Below are 25,601 nucleotides of genomic sequence, written 5' to 3'. Positions count from 1 at the left end.
GTACTTATATATCATGGAATACTATTCCACCATAAAAAAGAAATGAGATCATGTCCTTTGCAGGGACATGGATGGAATGGGAAGCCATTATTCTCAGCAAACTAACACAGGAAGAGAAAATGAAACACCACAGGTTCTCACTTATAAGTGAGAGCTGAATGATGAGAACACATGGACACTTTGAATGGGGGACAACACACACTGGGGTCTGCTGGGGGTGGGGGGCTGGGAGAAAGAAGAGTATCAGGAAGAATAGCTAATGGATGTTAGGCTTGATCCTAGGTGATGGGATGATCGGTGCAGCAAACCACCGTGGCACCCGTTTACATTATGTAACAAGCCTGCACATCCTGCACCTGTACCCCTGAACTTAAAATAAAAGTTGAAGGAAAAAAAGAGACTGTAAAAAGAAAAGCAGCCTAATGTGATATCTGAGGAGAAACAGCCAGGGTGAGAATATGAAGTCATGAAAGACAAGGGAAGACCTTCTGCCGAGAAAAGAGAGGCTAATAGTGCAGATGATACCGGGAGATAAAGGAAGATATGGCTGAGAAGTGACGCTTCCAACTTAACTTTCTATAAACTGGTTCTACATTGTTTAATATTTCTTTAAAAAATAAGATCTATGCCTTAAACTTATGAAAAAATAAGGTCTATGCTGGATAAAGAAAATGTGGCACATATACACCATGGAATACTATGCAGCCATAAAAAGGATGAGTTCATGTCCTTTGCAGGGACATGGATGAAGTGGAAACCATCAGTCTCAGCAAACTAGCACAAGAACAGAAAACCAAACACTGCATGTTCTCACTCATAAGTAGGAGCTGAACAATGAGAACACATGGACACAGGGAGGGGAACATCACACACTGGGGCCTGTCAGAGGTTGAGGGTCTAGGGGAAGTATAGCATTAGGAGAAATACCTAATGTAGAAGACGGGGTGATAGATGCAGCTGACCACCATGGCACATGTGTACCTTTGTAACAAACCTGCACGTTCTGCACATGTACCCCAGAACTTAAAGTATAATAATAAAACAGTAAGGTCTATGCCTTGCAGCCTTCTGAATTGTAATACGCACTTATTATGCTGGAGCCTTGTTAATGTGGTGGTAAGTTGTTGGACAGGGCAAGGGTTCCATAATCTCATGATTAAATCTCAGTATTTCAGTGGGCTGTGACCTTCAACATAATTTCTTAGTGTTTGTGTTTTCTACCCTTACATGAGACAGGATGGCTACAGGGGGCTAGTGGCTTTTTCCCCAGGTAAGATAAGACTCTGGTGAAGTAATTTCCCCTGGAGACCAAGGCTTTGTTATACAAGATCTCTAGGAATATTTTAAAATATTACTTCCCCCGCAGCCCTTGCAGGTAACATGAGGATATTTTTTTCCAGTCTTCAATGTGAGAGCCTGGTAAACTTCTAGAGGTAAAATCCACAAAACTGTGTCCCTATCTTTTACACTGGACACCCAGGAGTTTTAAACTCTCAAGCTAGTCCACACTCAGCCTCCAGCAATTCATCACTATCACCATTTAAGCATTTCTGCTGGTTTATTAAAAGTTGTAGAATCAGCTAGCAAATATATGAGCTTTTTCCTTTAAAAGATGAAGGAAATAGACAAAGCTTTGGCAATGCTAATTTATTTTATTTTATTTTATTGTAGATGGAGTCTAGCTCTGTCACCCAAGCTGGAGTGCACTGGTGCGATCTTGGTTCACTGCAACCTCCACCTCCCAGGTTCAAGCTATTCTCCTGCCTCAGCCTCCCGAGTAGCTGGGATTACAGGTGCCTGCCACCACACCTGGATAATTTTTTGTATTTTTAGTAGATACGGGGTTTCACCATATTGGCTGGCTGGTCTTGAACTCCTGACCTCGTGATCCGCCCGCCTCAGGCTCCCAGAGTGCTGGGATTACAGGCATGAGCCACCGCACCCAACTGACAATGCTACTTTTTAAAAGAGAAAATCTCAAATACCTACATGTCAGAGTGAGAACTGTAAACAAGTACCCAAGGGCACAACGTGTAGCGTGTCCCACCAGGCCCAGCCCAGCCCAGTTCAGAGCTTGTGATAACACATCCCATGATGATCTTGGGGAATGCATAGGAGAGGAAGCAGATTACTTAGAGTCACTCAGTCAGCAGGCAGGGAGTGGGTGGAAGTCCAGAAATAGAACACTGGGCACAGTCCCTAAGTGGGGGTTGAGAAAACCCAGGGCCAAGATGCCCCCACAAGGGTCTTTTCTTAGACCAGCCCTCCCTGCCTGGGTCCCCAGAGGCCAGATAGAACCCACCTCACAGGGACCAGCAACTAAAGCCCCCTACCTTACTTAGCATGTTTAAAACCTTGAGTGATGAGGAGTCTCAGCTTCTGAAATTTGGGGGAAGATAAGAAAAGCTGCAGGCCCATGGTGCAGATCGAAAATTCTTCCTCTCGGTGAAAAGAGGCTGAGGCGTGAGTGACTCAGAGGGTTGCACTGCTCAGGGGATTTGCCTTTTGAAAAACCATTCCAGCCAAAAGCAATGCTTAACCCAGCAGGCTGTAAACCCCACAGGGACAGGGACTGTGAATTCATCTCAGAGTTCCCGGTGCCTGGCAAGCACCTGTTACCTAGAAAGTGTGCAATGAATAGGCATATTAAAACGTTCTATTTACTTGTGATAAACACTTAACATGAGATCTACCCTCTTAAATTTTCAAGTGTGCAAAGCAATATAGCTGACTATAGGAACGGTGTGGTCTAGCGGATCTCTAGAGCTTATTCCTCTTGCTTGACTGAAACTTTATGCCCATCGATTAGCATAAAGCAATTTCTTTTTTTAGACAGAGTCTCTCTCTGTTGCCCAGGCTGGAGTGCAGTGGCGCCATCTTGGCTCACCACAGCCTCTGCCTCAAGGGTTCAAGCAATTCTTCTGTCTGAGCCTCCTGAGTAGCTGAGACTACAGGCGCGTGCCACCATGCCTGGCTAATTTTCATTTTTTGTTTTTGCTTTTTTTTTAGTAAAGAAAAATTTCACCATGTTGGCCAGGCTAGTCTTGAACTCCTGACCTCAGGTGATCCACCCACCTCGGCCTCCCAAAGTGCTGAGATTACAGGCATGAGCCACCTCTGCCAGCCAAAGTAATTTTTTTTTTTTTGAGACGGAGTTTCGCTCTTATTACCCAGGCTGGAGTGCAATGGCGTGATCTCAGCTCACCGCAACCTCCGCCTCCTGGGTTCAAACAATTCTCCTACCTCAGCCTCCTGAGTAGCTGGGACTACAGGCTGTGCCACCGTGCTCAGCTAATTTTTGTATTTTTTTTAGTAGAGACGGGGTTTCACCATGTTGACCAGGATGATCTCGATCTCTTGACCTAGTGATCTACCCTCCTTGGCCTCCCAAATTGCTGGGATTATAGGCGTGAGCCACCACACCCGGCCCCTCAAAGTAATTTTTAAGAATAAAAGTAATGCATTGTTAATGGGCAGAACATAGTCGTTTGAGTTAGAAAGTCAGAATGCCTAGCAGCTGCCCCCTCTGATTTCTCTGAGTTCTTTATTTTGGTTTTTCACTTCTTGAGTGTCTGGTGACCAGGCTTTTTGTTCCATATGCAGTCAACAGAAGCCCTCTGGAAGTTCTAGGGCCTTGGTGGCTTCTTATCCAAGGGCCCCATCGTGGGGTGATGGAGAAGAACCCGGCTCTTCTGCTGGAGGCCCTGAAATGTCGTTTGAGTTTGGTAGTCCAAGTTTTGGTACTTTTTCTTGGGCTGGCCAGCTTTCCTTGAGAGGAACTTTTCAATCCTCTGCTTGGGGCTCTGGGAGCCTAGTGGGGGAAAAGGCTAGAAGCTCTGAGCATCCCATGTGCAGACTTTCATTTAATTCCTCATTCCTTTTTCTCAATCTTCAGTCTAGCACCCTCCCCACCCCAGCCCCCACACCATCCTCTGCTGGGCCAGGTATTGCTGAGTCTTCAGACTCTCTGGAGCATCCCCATATTTAATGGGCATGAAGAAGATCCAGGGGTCCAGCAGGTCACCCACACTTACTGTTGTCAGCTTTAGCCCACTTGGCAACTTTCTGCTGACGCCGGCACCGTTTCAGGGTCCTTTGCCCTGAGTCCTTTTTTTCCTGTGGGCTTCCCCACCTGCAGCCTGATCAGCAGACATTGGAGGAAAGCGGCCCCACGTGAAAGACCAAGGTTTCAGCCTTTTCAGGGCTGCGAAGCCAGTTTCACCTGTTCATTCTGTTTTCACTTTCCAAACATTTGTTGGCATCTCTCATCTATTTTAGTTTCCTCTTCTCTTTGCTTTGTGCTGTGGATTTATGCCATTTGATCCCTTTAACTGTGATTTCAAGGGATTTCAGGAGAGAGTGGAGATAAATACCTGCGCTCAATCTACCACGTGAAATGGGTACACCTTGGTTTTCTCCTTTAACAATATACTGAGGACCTTTTTTTTCACTTTAAAGAAGTATGGAATTTCAGCCTCCAGTTGGTGACACCTAAGGCCGTTTAAGGTTTATGCTATTTTGAGAAATGCTGCAATGGACGTTATTACTGTACAGCAATAATTATGTATTGAAATAAAGAAAGGAGAGAAAAAAGAGGACAGAGAGAAAGAGGGCAAGAAAGAGAGAACAAGGGGAGGAGGAAGGAAGGAGTCCATGCAGAATGTCAGGTACCTGGAGACAGCAGGTCAGGGAGAAGTGTGGGGGTCTGAATGGGTTGTACTTCCGGTCCTGGCCCACATTCACCACCTAGGCCTGATCCTCCCCTTCTAGTTCTACTGCCCACTACATGCCAACTGCTTCGGGCTCAAACCTCTTAAAGGTGAAAGAAACAACTACCGCTGGGATATGGTCCGCTGGAATCAGGAAACAGGCTGACATTTAGACACACATGACCAGAACCCCCATGGCCAGAGAGGATTCAGTGTGCTCTCTGTCCCCAGAGAGTGCCCTGACTCCATGATATGAGTTGCAGCATGACTGAAGCCCACACTAGCCAGCAGCCACTAGCTCCACCCCAGCCTGGGAGCCAGGCCTGTCCAAAGACAACCCAGTGGAAAGGGAAGAACCTGGAAGTCTCCACTCCAGCTCTGGAATGTTTGCGAATTCTCTGGCTTCTCTTTCATCAACTGCAATGTGGAGAGAATAGCTTCTGCTAAGACATTAAGAGGTCTTAAGGGATGGTTTGCACTTCTCACATCAACCAGCTTCTTACTAAGCACTTGACACTGAGTTACGAGGGATACCGAAGAAATAGTATTCAGTGATCAACTCATTCAACATGTCTATTGAGGTCAGTTCTTTATACAGGGACCTGGCTGTTGGTTCACAGCAGTGGCCAAGGAGATATGATCCCTGCTCTTGCTTGGGGCTTCCAGTCTAAAGAGAGTTACAGACATTAAATATGTAAGCTCACAAAATAAATATAGAATTGCAAATTAGGATAAGGTCTGGGGAGGGGAAAAAAAAACACCTTTTCAGGAGAGAGTAGCAGGACTGCCCTGCTATGGAGAAATACGCAGATATAGGGAAGCCTCTTGAAGAGGCGAGAGCAGAGACAAGCCCTGGAGGATGAGAAGGAGAGAGAGAGCACATCCCAGGCAGAGGGGGCTGTGCCCAGAGCCTGAGATTGGAAAGGGCTTGACATACTCACATTCATGAAATAGAACTGGGTGCCAGGGTGGAGTGACCAGCATAAGGCTGAGAGGTAGGCGGGTGGCCTAATGGCAAAACACACAAACGGACTATATTGTCCTACTGTTCTCACACTCACTCTCCATACTTCATTTCTGAGACCAGAGGTATGGGGCTTTCCCTCCACACCCAGGCAACTCTCCAGCAGACACCAACAGGGTATCCTATCATTTAATTCCATTCTGACACCTGGAGTTAGAGTCAGAGCTACAGGCTAAGGACTCAGTCCTACAAGGCTGCCCCCACTTCAGATGCCAATCACAAGTCCCACCTGCGCTTCGATCGAGCAGCTATAGGCTGGGGTTCCCATGACACCCTTCCTCAGGTTTGATAATTTGCTAGAGCAGCTCACAGAACTCAGGGAAACACTTACTTACATTGACCCATTGATTTAAAGGATATTACAAAGGATACGGAGGAGCAGCCAGATGGAAGAGATGCATAGTGCGAGGAATGGGGGAAGGGGCTTGGAGCTGCCATGCTCTCTCCAGGTGCTCGGCAGCCTGGAAGCGCTTTAAACCTCATAGATCACAGATTTTGTTCATTTGTTTGTAGAAAGAGGGTCTCACTATGTTGTTCAGGCTGGTCTCAAACTCCTGGGCTCAAGCAATCCTCTTGCCTCAGCTTCCCAAAGGGCTGGGATTACAGGCCTGAGCCATTGCACCCAGCCTAGTTCATGGATTTTTATGCAGGCTTCCCCACATAAGCATGATTAATTATTAACTCAGTCTTCTGCCCCACTCCCCTTCTCAGAGGATGAGGGTGGAGCTGAAGGTTCCAAGCTTCTCATCATGGCTTGGTCTTTCTGGTGATCAACCCCCCTCCAGATGCCCACAAAGAGGCAACTCATTGGAACAAAAGATGCTCCTAGTACCCAGGAAGTTCCAAGGGCTTAGGCGTTCCCTGTCAAAACTAGGGGCAAAGGCTAAATGTTAGAACAAGAGATGCACCTAGAACTATTTCTCAATAAATGTTGAGGGTTTTAGGAGTTCTGTGCCAGAAATGGGGGACAGAGACCCAATATACATTTCTTATTATATCACAATATCATAGTGGGCTAGATCATGCAGGGGGTCATATTCATTCGTTCATTCATTCATTCAATAGATATGGATTAAGCACCTACTATGTGCTGGGAAATATTCTGGGTACTAAACATAGAGGACTAAACAAGAAAAGTCCCTCCTCTCGTGAAGCTTACATTCTAGTGGTGGGAAACAGACACTACATACAAATGAATGAATGAATGAATGAGTGATGAATGAATGAATTCAGCTCATGAAAGTACTCAGGAGAAAATAAATCATCAGGACAGAACAGAGAATGACTTGAGGGGAGGGCGCTACTTTCTATGAGTGGTCAGGAAAAGCATGAATGGGGAGAAGGAGCCAGCTGTGTGAAGATTACAGAGAAGAACATTCTGGGCAGAGGAAATGGCAGGTGCAAAGGTCCCAGTGAAAGAAAAGACTTGGGGTGTTCAAGAGATAGAGTTAAGGAGTCTATATTTTATTCTAAGTGGGAACCATTGCAAGGCCTTAGCGGGAAAGTAACAGGATCCGATTTAAGTTTCTCAAAGTGTACCCTGGCTGCTACGTGGAGAATGGATTGCAGAGGCAAGAGAATTAGGAAGGAAGGCAGGTAGGAGGCTCTTCTGGGGACAGGGTGGGAGCTGACAGTGGCTGGGAGGTGGAGGAGATGGAGCAGGAAGAAGGCTCTCTAGTAGGTCCTGATCATTGAGGGTAAGGAAAGGGAAGGATCAAGGACACTTCCTGGGTGACTTGGGGACCCAGGTAGGTGGTGATGCCTTTTACTGCTAGCGGAAAGAACAGGGTGGGACGTGGGAAGGAACGGTTAACAAACATTAATTGAAGGCTCCCCACATGTCACTAAGAGACATATAGAGAAGTGTTGGGAGAGGTCCCGCTCTGCCTGGCTGTGGACAGTCCAGCTACAGAGATGAGATGCCTGGATGAAGCAAGAGAGAATGGTGTGACACCAACCACCAAGCTGCAGTCCCATAAGATCTGGCTGGCGTCCTCCCACTTAAAAAGCCCTCTCACACGTTATCTATTCAATCCCCATCATTACCAAGTAAGATTGGTAGTATTATCCTCATTTTACAGATGGAAAAACTGAGGTTTGGAGAGGCTGTGACTAGCCCCAGCTCAGCCAGCAAGATTGGATGCAAATCAGCAGAAGCTTTGGAATTTCTATACCGGCATCTGCTCTGCGGTAGGGTGGGGCAGGGACTTCTTTTGAAGCCACATTGTATATCAAGCATACTGGTTTTACTTGGTTTGGGCTTTGGCAGTGGCCGAGAGAGGGGTGGGAGAAGCCAGTGAGGCTGGAAAGGAGGGTATAAAGCCCATGAAAGTAATTTCTTAGGGATATCCATTGAGGTACACCCAGTTTTATCTGTCTCCAAGTCAGGGTTCTTTCCTATTCTGGATGGAAGGCGTTGCTCCGAGATAGCAGAAGGCAGTACAGAGTACACTGGCCGGGGAGAGGCAAGGCTTGACTCAGAGTGATCTCTGTAGCACTTGAGGGCCAGGGAGGGCACGACTCAGGAGCAAAGGCGTGGTGGGCTGTTTTTAGAGTTTGCTGAAGTCATCAAGAGACCTCTCAGTTCTATACATGGGCAATCTGTACTGGTGGCTGGGACCTGCCTACCTGGGGGGTGCTCTGGGTCAGTCCCTGGGGAAGGCTCCTCCTCAGCTTTACTGAACATGGGCCTGCCTTCTGCTTCCAGGTCTCAGCTTCCAGGCAGGGACTTATTCCTTGAAATCTTGCAATTCAGGTCTGGCTCTCAGGTGGGCCCAGGATGTGCCCTACCTAGCCCGAGACATATTGTAAAATAAATCCAGGCTGGCAAGCCATTGTACCTCTCTCCTCTCCCTCCAGCCATGTGCAGTGCCCTTTTACCCAGAGCCCCTCAGCAGAGATCACCCCCACCTGCCTACCTCAACCAGTGGTTCTCAACCGATAGGACACAGAGCTTTTAATGATGTCTGGCTGTCCCTGCATGTATGATGGGCAGTTTCCTCACTGAGTGGCTCCATTAGTGAACATCCGACGTGTTTATTATAACCTCCTCCCCTTTCTCTCTTTGCCCGGAAACCTACCTGTTCTCAATGCTCTGTTCAAGCATCACTCTACTGGCTTTTCCACCCCGCCCTGGCTGGTGTTTCTCCCCGAGCTTCTTTGCTCCCCGTGCCCCGCTTCATTTACCACGTGTCATTTCTGCTGTATATGGTATGAGAGGCCCAACTTTGATTCTTTCCAGATTGGTAGACAACTAAGTTATTGGCATTTGTAAAACATCTTTTTCTTATTCATCTGAACTGCTACCTTCATCACATATGCCTTTTCCATATATACTCAGACCTACCTCTGTTTGTCTGTCCTGGTGGCAATTCCATGCCATTTAATTCAAATGGAATTATAGTAAGTTTTGTATAATGTGTCACCATCATTACTGTGTTTTTATTTTTAACTGATAAAAATTGACATTTGTTATGATACTGTTTGCTCATGCAAGAACATGTTTAGAACCTACTGCAAATTTATATTCTGTGGTAAGTTTTATAGCTGCTACTATTAAACTTACTATTGCTATTAAATTTATTTATAAATATTTTATAGATTTTGATACTTCTGTGAATCAGACATTTCCTTCACTTCTATTTCTATTTTTTTTTAAATAGAGACGGGGTCTCGCTATGTTGCCCAGGCTGGAGTGCAGTGGCTATTCACAGGCTCGATCCCACTACTGATCAGCACGGGAGTTTTGACCTGCTCCGTTTCCGACCTGGGCCGGTTCAACTCTCCTTAGGCAACCTGGTGGTCCCTCACTCCCGGGAGGTCACCATATTGATGCCGAACTTAGTGCGGACACCCGATCGGCATAGCACACTACAGCCCAGAACCCCCGGGCTCAAGAGATCCTCCAGCCTCAGTCTCCCGAGTAGCTGGGACTACAGGCACGCACCACCACGCCCAGCTTCACTTCTATTTCTAATTGGTTGTTGCTAACATAGAGAAAAGTTATTCATTTTTGTATGTTCACCTTAAATCCAGCCATATTACCAAACTCTGTTATTATTATTTTTATCATTTTTTAAGACAGAGTCTCACTCTGTCACCAGGCTGGAGTGCAGTGGCACGATCTCAGCTCACTGCAAACTTCGCCTCCTGGGTTCAAGCAATTCTCCCACCTCAGCCTCCTGAGTAGTGGGATTACAGGCATGCGCCACCACACCGGCTAATTTTTGTATTTTTAGTAGATACTATATTTCATCATATTGGCCAGGATGGTCTCCATCTCTTGACCTTGTGGACTGCCTGCCTCAGCCTCCCTAAGTGCTGGGATTACAGGCATGAGCCACCATGCCCAGCCTCTGTTATTATTGTTCATGTATTTTTCTAGAAAACCTAAGGACAATGGGGGATGGGGCAGTGTTTGGGGAAACTCGGAACCTAGGCACTGCAGTGCAGGTCCTTCTGGGAACATGAGGCACAGCAAGAAATGCACAAAGCAGGCAGGTCAGTTGTGTATATGGAGGTGGGGGCGAGATAAGGAGGCCCGTGACTCTCCAGAGAAGCCTCTCCTCCCGGAAGCTCAGGGCCTCCCAGTCCTCATGCCTGCATCCCACTCTCACTCCCCACCACCCAGGAACTCGGGCACCTCTGCACATCTCAGCTGACCCTGAACAGGCTCCTATGCAGTATCCCCAAGAGAAAGGGCTGAAAACAACAGAAACAGAAGCTGTGACTGCAGCAGAGAAAGGGAGGACTCAGGGATGGACCATCTGGTGCTGAGGCCGGACCCTCTCAGGGGCCTGGAAGAGGTTACTAGAGCCCCCTGACACCCCCAGACCAGGCAGAAGTGGCAGCACTTGGCAGAACCAGGAATAATAACAGCCACCGTGGAGTGCATTCCCAACAGTCCTCTGAGGATTCCCCTTTACAGACGGAGAAACTGGAGTTCAGGAAAATTAAGGAACTCACTTGAGTTTACACAGATAGTAAATGGCAGAGGTGGAATTCAAACCCAGGAACCTGACTCCAGAGCCGGCTGCACCCAATATTTTCATGCAGCCATCCAGGCCATTCATGTTAAGCCTATGGGCCAAAGACCAGATCCCCTAGAAACTGCAGGGCTTTCTCAGGGATACTGGAGTTCTTGCATGCATCAGACATTGTCTGCAGACGTTATAGTACTATGTACCCACTTGGGTCCTGTGGTGAATTGAACGGTGACCCCCACAAAGGATATCTTCACCTGGAATCTCAGAATGTGACTGTATTTGGAATAGGGGTCTTTGCAAATGTAATGAAGGTAAAAATCTCAAGATGAAGGCCAGGTGCGGTGGCTCACGCCTGTAATCCTAGTGCTTTGGGAGACCGAGGTGGGCGGATCACCTGATCAGGAGTTCAAGACCAGCCTGGCCAACATGGTGAAACCCCGTCTCTACTAAAAATACAAAGATTATCCGGGCATGCTGGTGGGCACCTGTAATCCCAGCTACTCGGGAGGCTGAGGCAGGAGAATCACTTGAACCTGGGGGTGGGAAGTGGAGGTTGTGGTGAGCTGAGATCGTACCACTTTACTCCAGCCTGGGTGAAAGAACGAGACTGAGTCTCAAAAAAAACAAAAAACAAAAATTAAAAAACTCAAGATGAGATCATCTTGGATTAGAATGTCCTTCTGAGAGACAGAAAGGAGGAGGAGACGTACAGAGACACAGCGGGGAAGGGCATGTAAAAGTGGAGGCAGGCAGAGGCTGGAGCGGTGCTCCCACAGGCCGGGCAGAAGCTGGAGGCTGCCGGGAAGGATTGAATTTTGGAGCCTTCGCAGGAAGCATGGCCCTGCCGACACCTCGTTTCCAGGCTTCTGACCTCCAAAACCGTGAGAAAATAAACTTCTGTTGTTTCAGACCCCCTGGTGAGGTGGTCATTTGTTACCGTAGCCCTGGGAACCTAAGCAGGTGTCTACCGTTCTCACTCCTCATAGCAAACAGGCATTTCAAGCTATTACCAAACTCACAGTCACTGTTTATCACTGTCTATTTTTCTCCATCGGTGGATATGAAACATTACTATTATGAAAAACAAAGTATATTTGCAAACCCATTATCGTCCGGATGGAGATACTGAGTTCGAGAGAGGGCCGTGGAGAAGCAAGAGAGCTGGTCTGGAACCCAGCGGCCCTGACTCTCGAGTCATTTCTATTCTTCCAAAGTCCTATCAAGTCTGGGGCTGCTTATGGTCCTCGCCACCTACACACCGAAAGACAGAGTCATGCTCATCCGTCTGGAGGTTCAGGGGCACTTCCTGCTTTCCTCAGTTTGGTAACACTAAGAGCCACCCTCTGATTGTTCCAGAAGAGCAAGAATTGCTAAAGGCCATTGTGTCAAGTTTGCCCAATTCATGTTACTTGATATCTTATCCCTCCCCACCCTGCTCCCACTCCCCTCCCCCTGGTGCCCCTGATTGCAACACTCCTGGCTGGGGTGGGACGGGGTGGCCAGATAAAAGCAGAGCAGGACCTGGAAAGCTGGTCTGCGTCTGGAAAGCTGGAAAGCTGGTCATGGCGTGGTCCGTGGCAGGTGAGCTGTCAGGGAGAGTGGGCTGGATCTCGAGAGCTGTGGGAGGTGGGGAGGTGCATGTCCAGGGACCCCTTGCTACCCTTTGCAAGGAAGCAGGAGGACTCAGGAGAACTTCAGAGGGTCATTTTATCCCTCTCCATACCTCCTGGTTTGCAGTCCCTTGATTATCTTTCCTGCGGGCTCCTCTTTCAGCCCAAGAGACGTGTTGCAAAGGCAGGCTTTTCTCAACAGGCTGAGGATGACTTGACTTTCTTCTTTCTGTCCTGAAAGCCCAGAGTTAGTGAGGGCCCTGCACTGGGTCTTTGTGTCTTTCCCATGGTCTTAGGTCCCTCCTTTTGGCCTTATCCGAGAAGCACCCACTGCCAAGAGGCTCTTCCCCAACCCCACATTGGCTCCCTGCAAGAGGGCAGCCTGGGGCCAAGACCCTGGGCATCCTTGCAAATTTTCATGCAGATTCTATTAGGTTGATGAGAAAGTCCAAGGTCACCAGACGAATGAGATCTCTTTGAAGGAGTCCTGTCAAGCCCTAGGTCTCCAAGGCTGTAGATGCCTGCCACAGCCAGGCGGCGAAAGACATCAGGAAGCCGTAAATGATGGGAGCAGAGGCGCAGGCCCTCTCTAGGAGATGGATTCTCCCCGTCCACCCCTTCCAGATTGGTTCTTTCCAGCCCCAGAACAGGTTTTCTTCTTGTTCCAAAAGAGAAGCGATCTCTCTGAATAACTCACAAGTCAGCTGTTTTTCCATAGTCTTCCTAATCCACACTGCCCTCCTCTGAGGCTCTACAGAGAGGGCAGCCTCAGCCCATGGAAACTTCCATCAGCTTCTAGGACCAACCCAGGACAGGAAGGGACCCCCATGGTCTAGGCTGCATGAAGGGATGGGCACAGTGCCCTCCTGGGTCCCTTCTGAAAGGAGAAAGCTTGATGTGTAGGAATCAGCCCTCCCTCACTACCTCCTGTGCTTCCATAAGCGGTGGGGCCTGGGAAGGGGGCAGTGGCGGCGTAACCTTGGCCTTCTCTCTTGTGCTGCTCCAGGTTTCATGGTCCTGCTGATGATCCCATGGGGTAAGTGACCTCTTCCTTGGGGCTAGCCCTTGACTCCCTCAGCCTCTTCCCCGGGCTCTGCCACATTTCCCAACATATCTTCCCGCCAGATTCCCCAAGAGCTCCAGATTTCAGCGGGGACTCTCTTCCAAAGCTCAGACCCCTGAAAACATCCCCATCCCCTAGCAGCCCTCCCAGGAAGGCTCTTGCCTCATTATCCACTAGCTGAGCTCCTGCACATCTGTGGAGCCAGCTTGCCCGTCAGCCTGTCGCAGGGCTTTCCTTTCCTGGGGTCGCTGGCTCCCTCCTCTGCACTCTGGGCTCTTGCAGCACCTGTGTGATTTACAGTACATTTCACAGTGCCTCTCATCATCGGCTTAGATGCCTCTCCTCACCAGACTCCAAGCTGCTGGAGGTAAAGAACCTAAGTCTCATCTGGCTCAGCATCCCCAGCCCTCAGCTCTGTGAGGACAACACACTGATCAGATGTGGAGCTTGAGAGAGGCAGGAGGGAGCTCCCTGTGGTGTCAAAGGGAAAAGAGATCTCAGGGATCTTCAGCCACTCGGACTCCCAGTCCCCCTCTTGTCCCACTCCGTTCCCTGGGCATCAGTGGCCCGGGAATGCTGGCCTCTCAGACCTTGTCCTGTGACTGTGCCCCTCATGCTGGGTTGTGGCATTGGACATACATTTCCCTCTCAGCATTTTTTTATTTTTTATTTTTTGAGACAGAGTCTCATTCTGTCACCTAGGCTGGAGTGCAGTGGTGCGATCTCAGCTCACTGCAACCTCCACCTCACAGGTTCAAGAGATTCTCCTGCCTCAGCCTCCCATGTAGTAGGAGTACAGGCATGTGCCACCACGCCCAGCTAATTTTTGTATTTTTAGTAGTGACAGGGTTTCTTCATTTTGGCCAGGATGGTCTCGATCTCCTGACTTTGCAATCCACCCACTTGGCCTCCCAAAATGCTGGGATTACAGGCATGAGCCACTGCGCCAGGGTGTCCTCTCAGCTTTAGGACAGAAACAGCAAACATGGGGAAGAGGAGAGGTTGAAGATTTCTCAAAAAGCTTTAGTCCAGACTAATTCTGGGCTTTCTGCAGTATAGTGATAATAGTAGGACTTTCTGTGGACTAAAGGTTAATATATGTGAAGCACCTAGAACAGAGCTTCCTCCATGCAGTGCTCCTCTGAGTGCTTTATGTGTATTAACTTTTAGCCCACACAGGAGTCCTTGTGGGAGGTCCAGTGGTCTCCCCACTTCACAGAGGAGGAAGCTGAGTCACACAGCGAGTCAGTTGCGTCAGTTGCAAAGTTGGGATTTCAACCCAGACACTGACATGCCAGAGTCCCTGCTGTTAACCACTTCACTTTATTTTCTCCATAGTACAGAAATTCATAACAATATTTGATATGCAACAGCATGACATGATGGAAAAAGAGCTTCCTGGCTCCCTCCTACATGGCCTGGGGGATGTGTTCTCTGGGTTCATCCCTTCCTTCCTCTCTTTCACTTTGGGGAGTTCACCAATTCTCCTGTATCACTGGAGGATACACCCCAGCCCCACCAGCAGGCTGCACTCCTGGGTGACCTCTGGTTAGGGACAGTGAGCACTCCGGAGCCACGTGTATACCCAGGGTCAGCCCCTCATGCTCTTGGGTTCTAGCTGAGGCCTGCCTGAGCGCTCTCTTCCAGAAACTCTCCCATAGACACTTTGCACCCCTCCTCTTCCTCGCCCCCTCCCTGTCCATGTGGGCATTGGAGGCGGTACAGAGAAACCCTGCTGGGGCAAAGGGAAGTCTCAGGCTCCAGACACCAGCCACAGACACGCTCCAGTCCAAACTCACTGCTCCATCAAGATCTTGGCATGAAATGTTGGCTCGTACGAGCCACACCATCATAGATGGAGAGACTGGAAGAGACCCCAGAGACCACACAGTCACTGTCAGGTGGGGCCGGGACTGAAGATGAGGTCGACCCAAAGTCTCTTTTTGGCAGATGCTGGAACGAAGCCTAGCATTCTTGCTTCCTGGTATTCTGGTCAACCCAGCACAGGGCTGACCTCAGTGGGGGCGTCACCACCAGGCCCTTGTGGGAACAGACCGTCCCACCTCCTGCAAAGTCTTTTCACACACTATAGGGTACTCTAGAGACAATACCCTAGAGTGTGGGGGGTACTTAGAGACAAAATGCCTTCTCCTAGATAAAATCAGCTCTTTATTAGAATCTCACTAGTGATATTGATAAACATAGATTATCTACAGCAGATAACAAGCAAATGCAAATGGATTTAATGCAAGACTAAAGAAACATCAAACCCGAGCCTGTAACTGGGGCCTCCTCTCTATTTGCGTGTTAATGAAGTATCTGGAGGTATTCCAAACCGTTTTGAAAGTCCTGCCTGCCTTCCCTCTGCAGATGAGCACCCCGTGTCTAATTCCCTCTGGGCCTCATGCTGGGGCTGCCTGGGGCTACCTTCTGTCAGGTTTCGGGGCCTGGAGGGGAGAGCCTAACTGTGGGCACGGAGACTTGCCTGCCAGACCCCAGTCCTGGGAACTCGGACTCTGAGACTAGCCACTTTGAAGGATGTCAAGGAGTCAAGAGACTTGGGTCTCAGCACTGCTGCTCTGCCCTCTTAGCAGCCATGCTGGTGAGGACGGGTCCCAAGCTCATAAGCCTCAGCTTGCTTCCTGGGAAAGCAGGGCTTGAAGGATGATGGTCCTGCCAACTCCGTGTTCTGAGGATCCCATGACTGGCCTCTGAAAATGCTTTCCCAACTGCAAGGCTCCACCCACACAAAGCAAATGCCATTACTGCCTGTCGGGTCTCTCCACTGACCCCAGGTGTAGAAGAGGGATGTCCGAAAGTATTGCCTGCCCCAGACGGAGGGTGACCAGTCCCCAGAAGGCCCTGCTGACAGTTATCTCTTTTCTTTACTCCAATGGGCCAGGCTCTGCTGCAAAACTGGTCTGCTACTTCACCAACTGGGCCCAGTACAGACAGGGGTCAGCTCGCTTCCTGCCCAAGGACGTGGACCCCAGCCTGTGCACCCATCTTATCTACGCCTTCGCCGGCATGACCAGTCACCAGCTGAGCACCACTGAGTTGAATGACGAGACTCTCTACCAGGAGTTCAACGGCCTGAAGAAGATGTGAGCCAAAGCGGGGGAGCGGGGGTGGGGTAGACAGATAACCTCCTCCCAGAGTCAGACACCTTCCCCAGCGCTGAGGCCCTGACACAGACCCGCTGTGTGGCTTTGGGCAAGCCGTATCACCTCTCTGGTCTCTCCTGTGCTTAATGAAAGAGCTGGGGGTTGCTTAGGGGATCCTAAGGGCCCTTCCAGCTTAGGTCTAATTGGGATCGGGATTGTGAGACTCTCTTTCTCCGGTGAAGTCCCTTCCTCATTGTGAGATGGTCCACCCTTCAGCTCCAGTGTTCTGGGTGCCTTCACAAAGCCTCTTGAGGATCTGCCCCAATTCTTGCTTCCTGAGCCCACACAGCGGTGTCTCCCCAGTTAGACAGGCAGTTCTCCAAGTCAGGAACGTGCCTTTCCTTTCCCAATCCACAGCTGTCTCCAGAGAGCTCAGTACAGGCTCTGCGCAAAGGTGTTTTTACACATCCCCACCCTGGATGCCCCTCCCCGCTGCAACATCCCTGCCAGGGAGCCCTGGGAGCTGGTGGGGTAAATCCTGATGTGTCTCTTGTCTTTCCCAGGAATCCCAAGCTGAAGACCCTGTTGGCCATCGGAGGCTGGAATTTCGGCACTCAGAAGTTAGTTGACCGTGCTCACCTGTGTGGTAGAGCGCCTCCAAGGGAACCTGGTGCACTGGCCAGAGGGAGCCCTGGTCAGGGAACCGGGCCAGGCTGAGGTGTGGCCAGGGGAAGGGGGAGGGCAGCTGAACTCAGGGGGGCTGAATATCCTTCTGGGTTCCTGGCACCCAGCAGGAGGGCAGCACAGTGAGTTTCACTCCAGACTATTTCAGATCCAGTCTTCCCAGAAGCACGGGTCTAAACACAGCAGAAGGCTCGGACCTCTCCAGGTCCCAGCCTCTTCTTCCATGAAACGAGAAGAGGGAGGGTCCCCACTAATCCTGACAGCATGCAGTGTCTGTGTTTTCTGAGCTCAGAAATGGGGTATCTTGTCCCAGAAAGAATGTTTATTCCACTTCTGAGTATAAAAGGTAATCCGTGAGATTGAGCCCAGATGCCAAAGTATTGGCATTCGGGGAACATTTTTTAATGATTTATGGAGATAATGGGATGGAGTATTTGAAACTTGCTGTTTTCTAGAAAATCCAGATTATATGGCTCCCAGAGCTCTGAACAGTCTTTCTAAAACTTATTTGGATCATGAATCCTTTTGGGAATCTGATGGAAGTTATGACTCACCTTCCAAAAGTAATGCTAATATACAGATTGTTTATTGAAATGCAGGAGTTTTTAGCCTGGTATCCCTGTACTAAATTAATAAAAATAAAATAGGATTAATCTGTAAAGAACTTGAGATCCCCAAGAAGTCCAGGGACTTCCCACTAAGGAAGGAAGATGTGGAGAGGTGGTTCTTGGGGCAGCCTGGGGATTTTGACTAGTAATAGTAATAAAATCACAGAGCACTCGACCCGTGTGAGTTACAGGAAAGATGACCAGGTTAGCCTGCCAGGAAACTAAAACAGTGGGCTCCCCAGGTCTTTACTAACCTTAGTAAAGGAATTAGAGGAAATTCTAATTAGAGAAAAATCCGAATTAGAGAAACTAGTTCCTCTTCTTTTTAAGCCTCCTTCCCAAGGGTGTCAACTAGCTCTGATTCAGGGTGGGACAATTCAGGGCCTTGGAGGAAGCCTCTGGAGGGAATTTTGGGAAGCAAGGCTCCTAGGGCATCAACATGCCCCTGGTGGTGTTCGGGGGTAGAAGTGCTCTGGATGATCCCCTTTCCTTAACCAGGACCATAACTCACCAGAGCAAATATCCCTGCAGCCTCTGAAGCAGCCCTCCCAGCGCCCCTCCCAGCCCAGACACAGACGCACTGTCCTGAGTGTTTTCTCGCCTGCTTCTGAGTGAGAGTGGCCTCCTGCCTGGTCCAAGGCCGGCCCTTACTCCCTTTCAACACCTCACAGGTTCACAGATATGGTAGCCACGACCAACAACCGTCAGACCTTTGTCAACTCAGCCATCAGGTTTCTGCGCAAATATGGCTTTGATGGCCTTGACCTTGACTGGGAGTACCCAGGGAGCCGGGGGAGCCCTGCCATAGACAAAGAGCGCTTCACAGCTCTGGTGCAGGTATGGCTGGGCGGGGTGGGGACCACTCAGTCTGCGCAGGGACCCAGAGCTGGGGCCCCACAGCACATGTAGGGGCTGCTCTGCCCCCAGAGCCAGCTGCTTCGCGTATCTGCTCGGCACAGATCAGCCCTGTGGTCAGGTCTCAGACTCCGATCAATAAACATCTACCTGGGGCTCACAGGGGCTGCCCCCCTGGTACTTGCCCCTGTGTTGACTCTGAGCTGCACCCCCACAGGACTTGGCCAACGCCTTCCAGAAGGAAGCTCAGACCTCAGAGAAGGAACGCCTCCTTCTGAGTGCAGCGGTTCCAGCTGGGCGAACCTATGTGGATGCTGGATACGAGGTGGACAAAATTGCCCAGTGAGTCTCAGGCAGATGACTTGGAGCCATGCTCTCTGAGGGAGGAGATGCCAAGGGCAGACTGAGCTTTCCCAGGGGTAGAGCAGGTGTTCACCTGCAAGGTGTTGGGAAAGTCCCATCCTTCCACCACACACCCAGGAAGGTTTTGCTCAGTGTCTGCTGCTGCCCTGTTCCAGATCCTTCATTTTGGACCTCTGTCCTCTTCCCTGGTAACTCATTCTTAAAGTGAAAATGCCCCTGAGCAGGTAGTGAAGCCATTATCTCCAAGAGAATGGGTTTTCTGGATCCTTGCTCCTCAAAGTACAGCATGTGGACTCACAGCCACCACGACACCCAGGAGCTCGTTAGAATTATGGACCCTCAGTCCCCACCCCAGGCCTTCTGAAGAAGAACCTTCATTTAGATTCCCAGGCGATCTGTGTGCATACTGAAGTGAGAAAAACCCTGACCTAGAGTTTCCTCCAAAATAGCAATATAGCAGGAAGTTTCCTGAGTGGAATAGGGAGGGCCTGGGGGTGCTGAGGGCACAGTAGGCTGAGGATGACAAGTTTGAATGAGAATGAGAATGGCCTCCATAAGGGGGCTGGCTGGGACTGCTGGCTGGGTCATCTTCTACAGAGCCTGGTGAGCTGCCCCCTTTGCCTCTGACCCCAGCGGTTCCTCCCCGGCCCATACACTGTGGGCGGTAGGAGTAAGAAAGAAGGGCTCCTCCTGCCCCCAATCCCTTGTTCCTCACCTCTTCTTCCATGCCTCCTGCAGGAACCTGGACTTTATCAACCTTATGGCCTATGACTTCCATGGCTCTTGGGAGAAGATCACGGGACACAACAGCCCCCTCTACAAGAGGCAAGGGGAGAGCGGTGCAGCGGCCAGCCTCAACGTGGTATGTGGCCGGAGGGCTGAGGCAGGACTCCCTGTCCAGCAGGCCCTGTCCGGTGGCCTCTTTTGAGCCCTGAGGCTCTCATGGAAAAAGACACAGGGCACCAAGAAACCAGCACCATTTTTGTTTCTGTGCTTGCTTGTTTTATTCTGTTTTCCTGGTCCATGCCCCTGCTGAGGGGAAACCTCACTTCTGCGGAGCATCTTGGCTGGTGGTGGACACAACAAACCAACTGGGTGACAAACACGTGATCATGGGGAAGCCCACTTTGAGCCTGAGTCTCCAGCCAGCAGGGCTGCTGCCTCCCTCCCCACCCCCCACCCCATTTCCTTCAAGACAGTGGGCAGACTTGTGTTCCATGTCACACTGGTTGACTGGAAGGTGCTGTCAGGGGTGGGAGCTTTCCCAAGTTGATAACCTCTCTGGGGATGTCACTCAAGGGCAGAAGTACCCGCAGCACCTGCAAAGGGCAGGCTTGGTTTTTAGACTCGGGTAGGTTGGGAATTTCCTAACTTTTCCTCATTGAGCAATCAAGACACTTTTAATTTTTAAAATTTTATTTATTTATTCTTAAGAGACAGAATCTTGCTCTGTCACAAAGAGGGGTGTGCAGTGTCACGATCATAGCTCACTGCAGCTTCATCCTCCTGGCCTTAAGCAATCCTCCTGCCCCAGCCCCCTGAGTAGCTGGGATCACTATGACCAGCTAATTTTTTTTTTTTTTTAAGTTTTTTAGAGATGGAGTCTTGCTATATTTTCCAGGATGGTCTCGAACTCCTGCCCTCAAGCAATCCTCCTGCCTCAGCCTCCCAAAGTGTTGGGATTACAGGCACGAGCCAATGTTCCCAGCCTAGATCCTTTTTATAAGTCCTCTCTATATTTTAAAATACAGAGTGGGTTTATAAAACCCTACAGAGACAGCTTATGATAACCATATTATTTTTCTTTCTTAAAACAAGCAAAACCAAACAACAAGCAGAAAGCCCGAAATTAAAATGCTTTTTACTTTTGGAGAGCCCACATCTCTGTATGTCAGCTGGAGTTGGGGACATCTTTGACTTTCTGGCTCTTTCATGAATAAAGAACACTTCTTTGGACCAGTGAGCCAGGCACCCACATTTCACACTGAGCCTGGCCTCTCTATCCCGTCTGGAAGACTGTGTGAGTTTTGGAGGAAGCTGTATCGTTATGCCAGTGGGGAGACACAGAAAGAAAGACATTCAGCTGAGAGACGAGTGGGTTGAAGTCCCTCCAGCACTCTGCTCTCCACACTGTGTACCTTGAATCCACTGAGGAATGGAGGCTGCCTTGTTCCTACAAAGAGGCCTTCTACTCACCACACGATGTGCCCGGGGATTGCTTGTAGCCAGAGGGGTGACTTTTTCCAATTGCACAAAAGAGCTATACAAATCGGGAGAAGCCCCGACTTCTGCCTTCAGAAAGCGCCAGTCTGATCAAAGATAAGTTGTATAGATGGACAAAAAGAAATACATTTAAACAAATATAGTGAAAACTGTTCCTTTCCTAAGGGCTAAGTGGGCTCAGAGTCACTAGACCTGACAAAACTAGGGCAGCTTCTTGGGGAAACTGAACCATACTCTTGGCTTGAGGAATGAGCCTTCGTTATTCATTAATTCATCATACTTACATCAGGTACCTTCTCCCATCACATACATAATACATAATCAGGGGAAAGTCTTACCCAGAGATGGATAAGGAAGCCTTTGTTCTATCTGAGCATCGGGTGTCATTCTAGGCACTGGGGATACAGAGATAAATAAAGCAGACCTAATTCCCTCCTTTGGTACTCAGGGTAAAACCAAGACAGCAACCAGGATAATGATGATGACCAGAGCGACCCTTCATTGTGTTGCGCTGACCTTTTACACACATTATAACCTTTAATTCTCACAATGCCCTAAGAGATGGATGCTTTCCTTATTTCCTGTTGCAGACAGGACACCAAGGGTCAATGAGGTTAAATAAGCCGCGGGGTAGGGCAGGGATCTGTGTCTGCCTTGTTCACTGGTGCGTCTAAAGCACCATGGACAGCGCCTGGCACACAGTGGGCCATGGGTACCTATTTGTTCACTGAAAGGTTGTCTGCATCCAAAGCCCATGCTCTCTGGTTATCATGCCATGCAGCTTCTTCACCGGGGTCATGGGTCTAAGGCAGGTTCTAAAGAAGGTGGGGTAGGGCTGGAATACTAATGAAGGCCCTGGGAGCTCCTGCTGAGGAGCCTCTGCCCGTCTAGCTCTGACTCTGGATCCCCCAGTCTTAAACAATCAGAGCCCGGCTGAGGGCAGAGAAAATTAACCCTGCCCTCTTCTGCCACCAGGATGCTGCCGTGCAACTGTGGCTGCAGAAGGGGACCCCTGCCAGCAAGCTGATCCTTGGCATGCCTACCTATGGACGTTCCTTCACCCTGGCCTCCTCGTCAGACACCAGAGTGGGGGCCCCAGTCACAGGGTCTGGTACCCCTGGCCCCTTCACCAAGGAAGGAGGGATGCTGGCCTACTATGAGGTAGGAAAACCCTTAACAACCCTGGGTATTGTGAGGGTCAGGGGGTGCCTGAGAGAGCAGAAGTCTCCTTCTCTCACCGTTTCTGAGTAAGCATACCAGGTGCAGAGAATTCTGGACAGGTAAATTCCATTCCGTCAATGCCGTCTTGAATTTATCTGTAAGCTCAGGTGCCTCAAGCTGGGTCCAGTGTTCTAGGTCACTGAAACCGAGAACCTCCTGATTCTCCAGCCTTCCTCAGATGGGAATTTTCCAATCTCTAGTCTCCTGGTGAGGAGGGGAAGGTGCCTGCCAGAGCCTCCCTCCTCCTTCCCAATGCTGCCTTCTGCTTCCACAGGTCTGCTCCTGGAAGGGGGCCACCAAGCAGAGAATCCAGGACCAGAAGGTGCCCTACATCTTCCGGGACAACCAGTGGGTGGGCTTTGATGATGTGGAGAGCTTCAAAGCCAAGGTGAGGCCCCGCTTTGCTGGCAGGGGGGTGGTCCTGGGTGAACGAGCCCTGTCAATGACATGAAATGAGGGCAGTTCAGGACCTCAAGGGCAAGTCTCCTTTAAATGTCCCAACATTTCGTAATCTCCACGTGATAGCATTTTGTGCCTTTACTATCTATTGACTCAGAAAAGACAAAATGACAAAAAAAATCGCTCTATATTTAGTAGCACTCTGGAAAGGATTTCTATCTTTTTAAATACTATACTAATTCCACAGATACATGAAGAGGAAAAATATACATGGTGAGGCATGTGGCTTTATTCAGCCCATTGGCATTATCTGGTGCATGTTCAAATTACATTTTGCTTTACTTATAGGACCCCCTTCTCCTGCCCAGTATTGGTGGGCTGAAGAGTTAGTGCATTTACCTGGTTTCGTGCCACGCCCCCTGTGAAACTGTCAGCTCTTGAAGAGGCTGCTGCACTAGTTTATCTGCACGCCCCACATCAATTTTCATGTGTGGCTGACAGTGACAGTTTCTGGAGATGGAGACAAAGCCCTCTGGGATAATTGCAGGGGGAGCACGATCCTGGCTGAGGAGATGGAAGAAGGGGTCACAGTAGAAGGGTATTTCAGAGAAGTCCAAAGCATAGAAGGTGGTCATTCTCGGGGTGGGGGCAACTGTACAAGCAAAGACACAGGTGGGAAGAAAGTAGAGGCTGAACTCTGGGAACAAAGTATAGGCTGGACCCCCAAGCAGGGCAGGTAGAGGAAGGGAGCCAGCAGAAAGGGGGGCTGGGGCCAGCAAAGGATCAAGCACCATGGCCCCCTGGCAGGGTTAGAGGACAGAGAAGCCCACTCTGAAGAAACACACAGTCAGACCCTCAGGAAGCCTCAGGAATCTGGAAAAGGGAAGACAAAGACATGAACACAGAGAAGCAAACGTTGATTGAGATCGTTTGGAAGTCCGAGTTGTTCCCTGTGGTAACTGGACTTAGCTTGGCCGGCATACAGTACCCTCAAACAAAGCAGTTCAGCCCACACATGTCCAAGCTGTAAAGGGGTCCCACTTAGGGAGGCGCACACATCCGACACTATTCCTCCTGGCCACACCTACCCCACCCCAGGTCATGCTTACGTTAAGACAAGGAGACTGCAAAATGACCGATGCCCAAGCAGCATGAGGCCTCAGCAACCCGGGATCCCAGCCTGGGGCTGTCTCCAGAAGCTCCAGCCACTCATGAGCTTGAGGCTGCTGGAGAAAAAGGGGCCCTGTCCAGAGAGGTCGCCAGGCTCTGGGGCTGGCCGGGCCGGGCTTCCCTGGGCTCCTCCACTGCATCCCCTCCCTGCACAGGTCAGCTATCTGAAGCAGAAAGGACTGGGCGGGGCCATGGTCTGGGCACTGGACTTAGATGACTTTGCCGGCTTCTCCTGCAACCAGGGCCAATACCCCCTCACCCAGACACTGCGGCGGGAACTGAGTAAGTAAGGGGCCCGGGGCCAGCGGCGGAATTTGGAGGTGGGGTGCGAACACAGCTCTGTGCCTCCGATGAACTGTAGGTCCTGGGTCCTTCTGAGGAAATGACTTTGCCCCAATACTGTAATTTCCCAAGTTTCATGCGCCCCCGGAGCTTAAGGAAACTGTCGAAACAATTTGCCTTTTTGCGCTCTTCGTTCTCTTCCTGGTTGCAGCAATGCCCACCCAAGGTGTTGTAACCTTGGCTTCCTCCAGGGGGCCCCCAACCTGGGAGCAGCAGCTTGCTCCTCTTACTGAGGAAAAGCCTCCCCTTAGCCTGCAGCGTGGCACCCCCTCCTCGCCTCACCAGTGTATGGGGTTGTGCTTGCAGATGGGATAAAGCTTTAACTGCCTGTCACGTGTGTACCAGGTGTTGTCTGTGGCACTGCACTCCAGCTGTTGGTATGGCAATTGTCTGGCTGTTCTCTGCCTGGGGTACCTGGCTGTGCTCAGCCTGTAGGGCATGCGGTGCTGGGCTGCTGCCTGCCACGGGTTGCTGCCTGTGTGCTCTGCCTGTGGGTTTGTGATCTCTTGGGGGGAGTCTTGGCTGAATCTTCACTGTCTTCCCAGGTCTTCCATACGTGCCTTCAGACACCCCAGAGCGTGAAGTTCCAACACCAGGTCAGCCCTCTGAACCTGAGCATGGCCCCAGCCCTGGACAAGACTCCTTCTGCCAGGGCAAAGCTGATGGGCTCTACCCCAGCCCTCGGGAACGGTCCAGCTTCTACAGCTGTGCAGGGGGGCGGCTGTTCCAGCAGAGCTGCCCGACAGGCCTGGTGTTCAGCTCCTCCTGCAAATGCTGCACCTGGAATTGAGTCCCTAAGGCCCCTCCAGCCCCATGTCCAGAGCTGGGCCTGGGCTCACTCCTCAGCCTTCCTCCCGGGTTTTCCCTGAGGGCTGCGATCTGGCTCCTGCAGGCCTCTCTGTGGTCTTCCTTCACGCAGGCTTTCTGCTCTCAGCCTTGCCTTCCTTTTTTTTCTGGGTTTCCTGGGCTGCTTCTTTCACTTGCAAAATAAATCTTGGTTTGTACCCCTCTCCTCGAAGATGTGGTGACTTAGGAGGCTAAGCACACTACTGACTCCGAAACATGCACGAGTCAGAGCCAGGTGGGAAGGTGGTCCGTGCAGGGTGTGCCAGGCCCTGTGGGCAGGTCTTGCCTCATGAGCCCATATGCCAGTGGGCAGTTTCCAGTACACAGGTGATGGCAGCCGGAGCGGGGTGCCAGGTGCAACACGTTCTTTGGTTATTGGCTCAGAAGCCTTTGGA

At 50.2% G+C, this 25,601-nt stretch overlaps 1 protein-coding gene across 1 annotated transcript; it reads left to right on the top strand.

The window, feature by feature from the left end:
* Positions 1-12,210: 12,210 nt before the first annotated feature.
* On the top strand, positions 12,211-25,372 carry CHIT1 (chitinase 1). Its single transcript, XM_021677312.2, has 11 exons — positions 12,211-12,299; positions 13,335-13,364; positions 16,294-16,495; positions 17,059-17,115; positions 18,459-18,624; positions 18,860-18,984; positions 19,744-19,867; positions 22,204-22,389; positions 22,724-22,837; positions 24,174-24,300; positions 24,906-25,372. The coding sequence occupies exons 1-11, from the start codon at positions 12,281-12,283 to the stop codon at positions 25,148-25,150; spliced, it is 1,395 nt and encodes a 464-aa protein (XP_021532987.2). The 5' UTR covers positions 12,211-12,280; the 3' UTR covers positions 25,151-25,372.
* The last annotated feature ends 229 nt before the right edge of the window (positions 25,373-25,601 follow it).

This window comes from Aotus nancymaae, unplaced genomic scaffold, assembly GCF_030222135.1.
Source record: "Aotus nancymaae isolate 86718 unplaced genomic scaffold, 86718_ANA_hifiasm-v0.15.2.pri h1tg000039l, whole genome shotgun sequence".
NCBI classification, from domain to species: domain Eukaryota; kingdom Metazoa; phylum Chordata; class Mammalia; order Primates; family Aotidae; genus Aotus; species Aotus nancymaae.
This window is presented reverse-complemented; position numbering and strand designations above follow the sequence as displayed.

Bases quoted from the DNA above. Each gene is read 5' to 3' on its own strand.
- CHIT1 (XM_021677312.2), top strand. The intron at 19,868-22,203 runs GTATGTGGCCGG...TTCTGCCACCAG, and splicing joins CAGCGGCCAGCCTCAACGTG to GATGCTGCCGTGCAACTGTG. The intron at 22,838-24,173 runs GTGAGGCCCCGC...CTCCCTGCACAG, and splicing joins TGGAGAGCTTCAAAGCCAAG to GTCAGCTATCTGAAGCAGAA.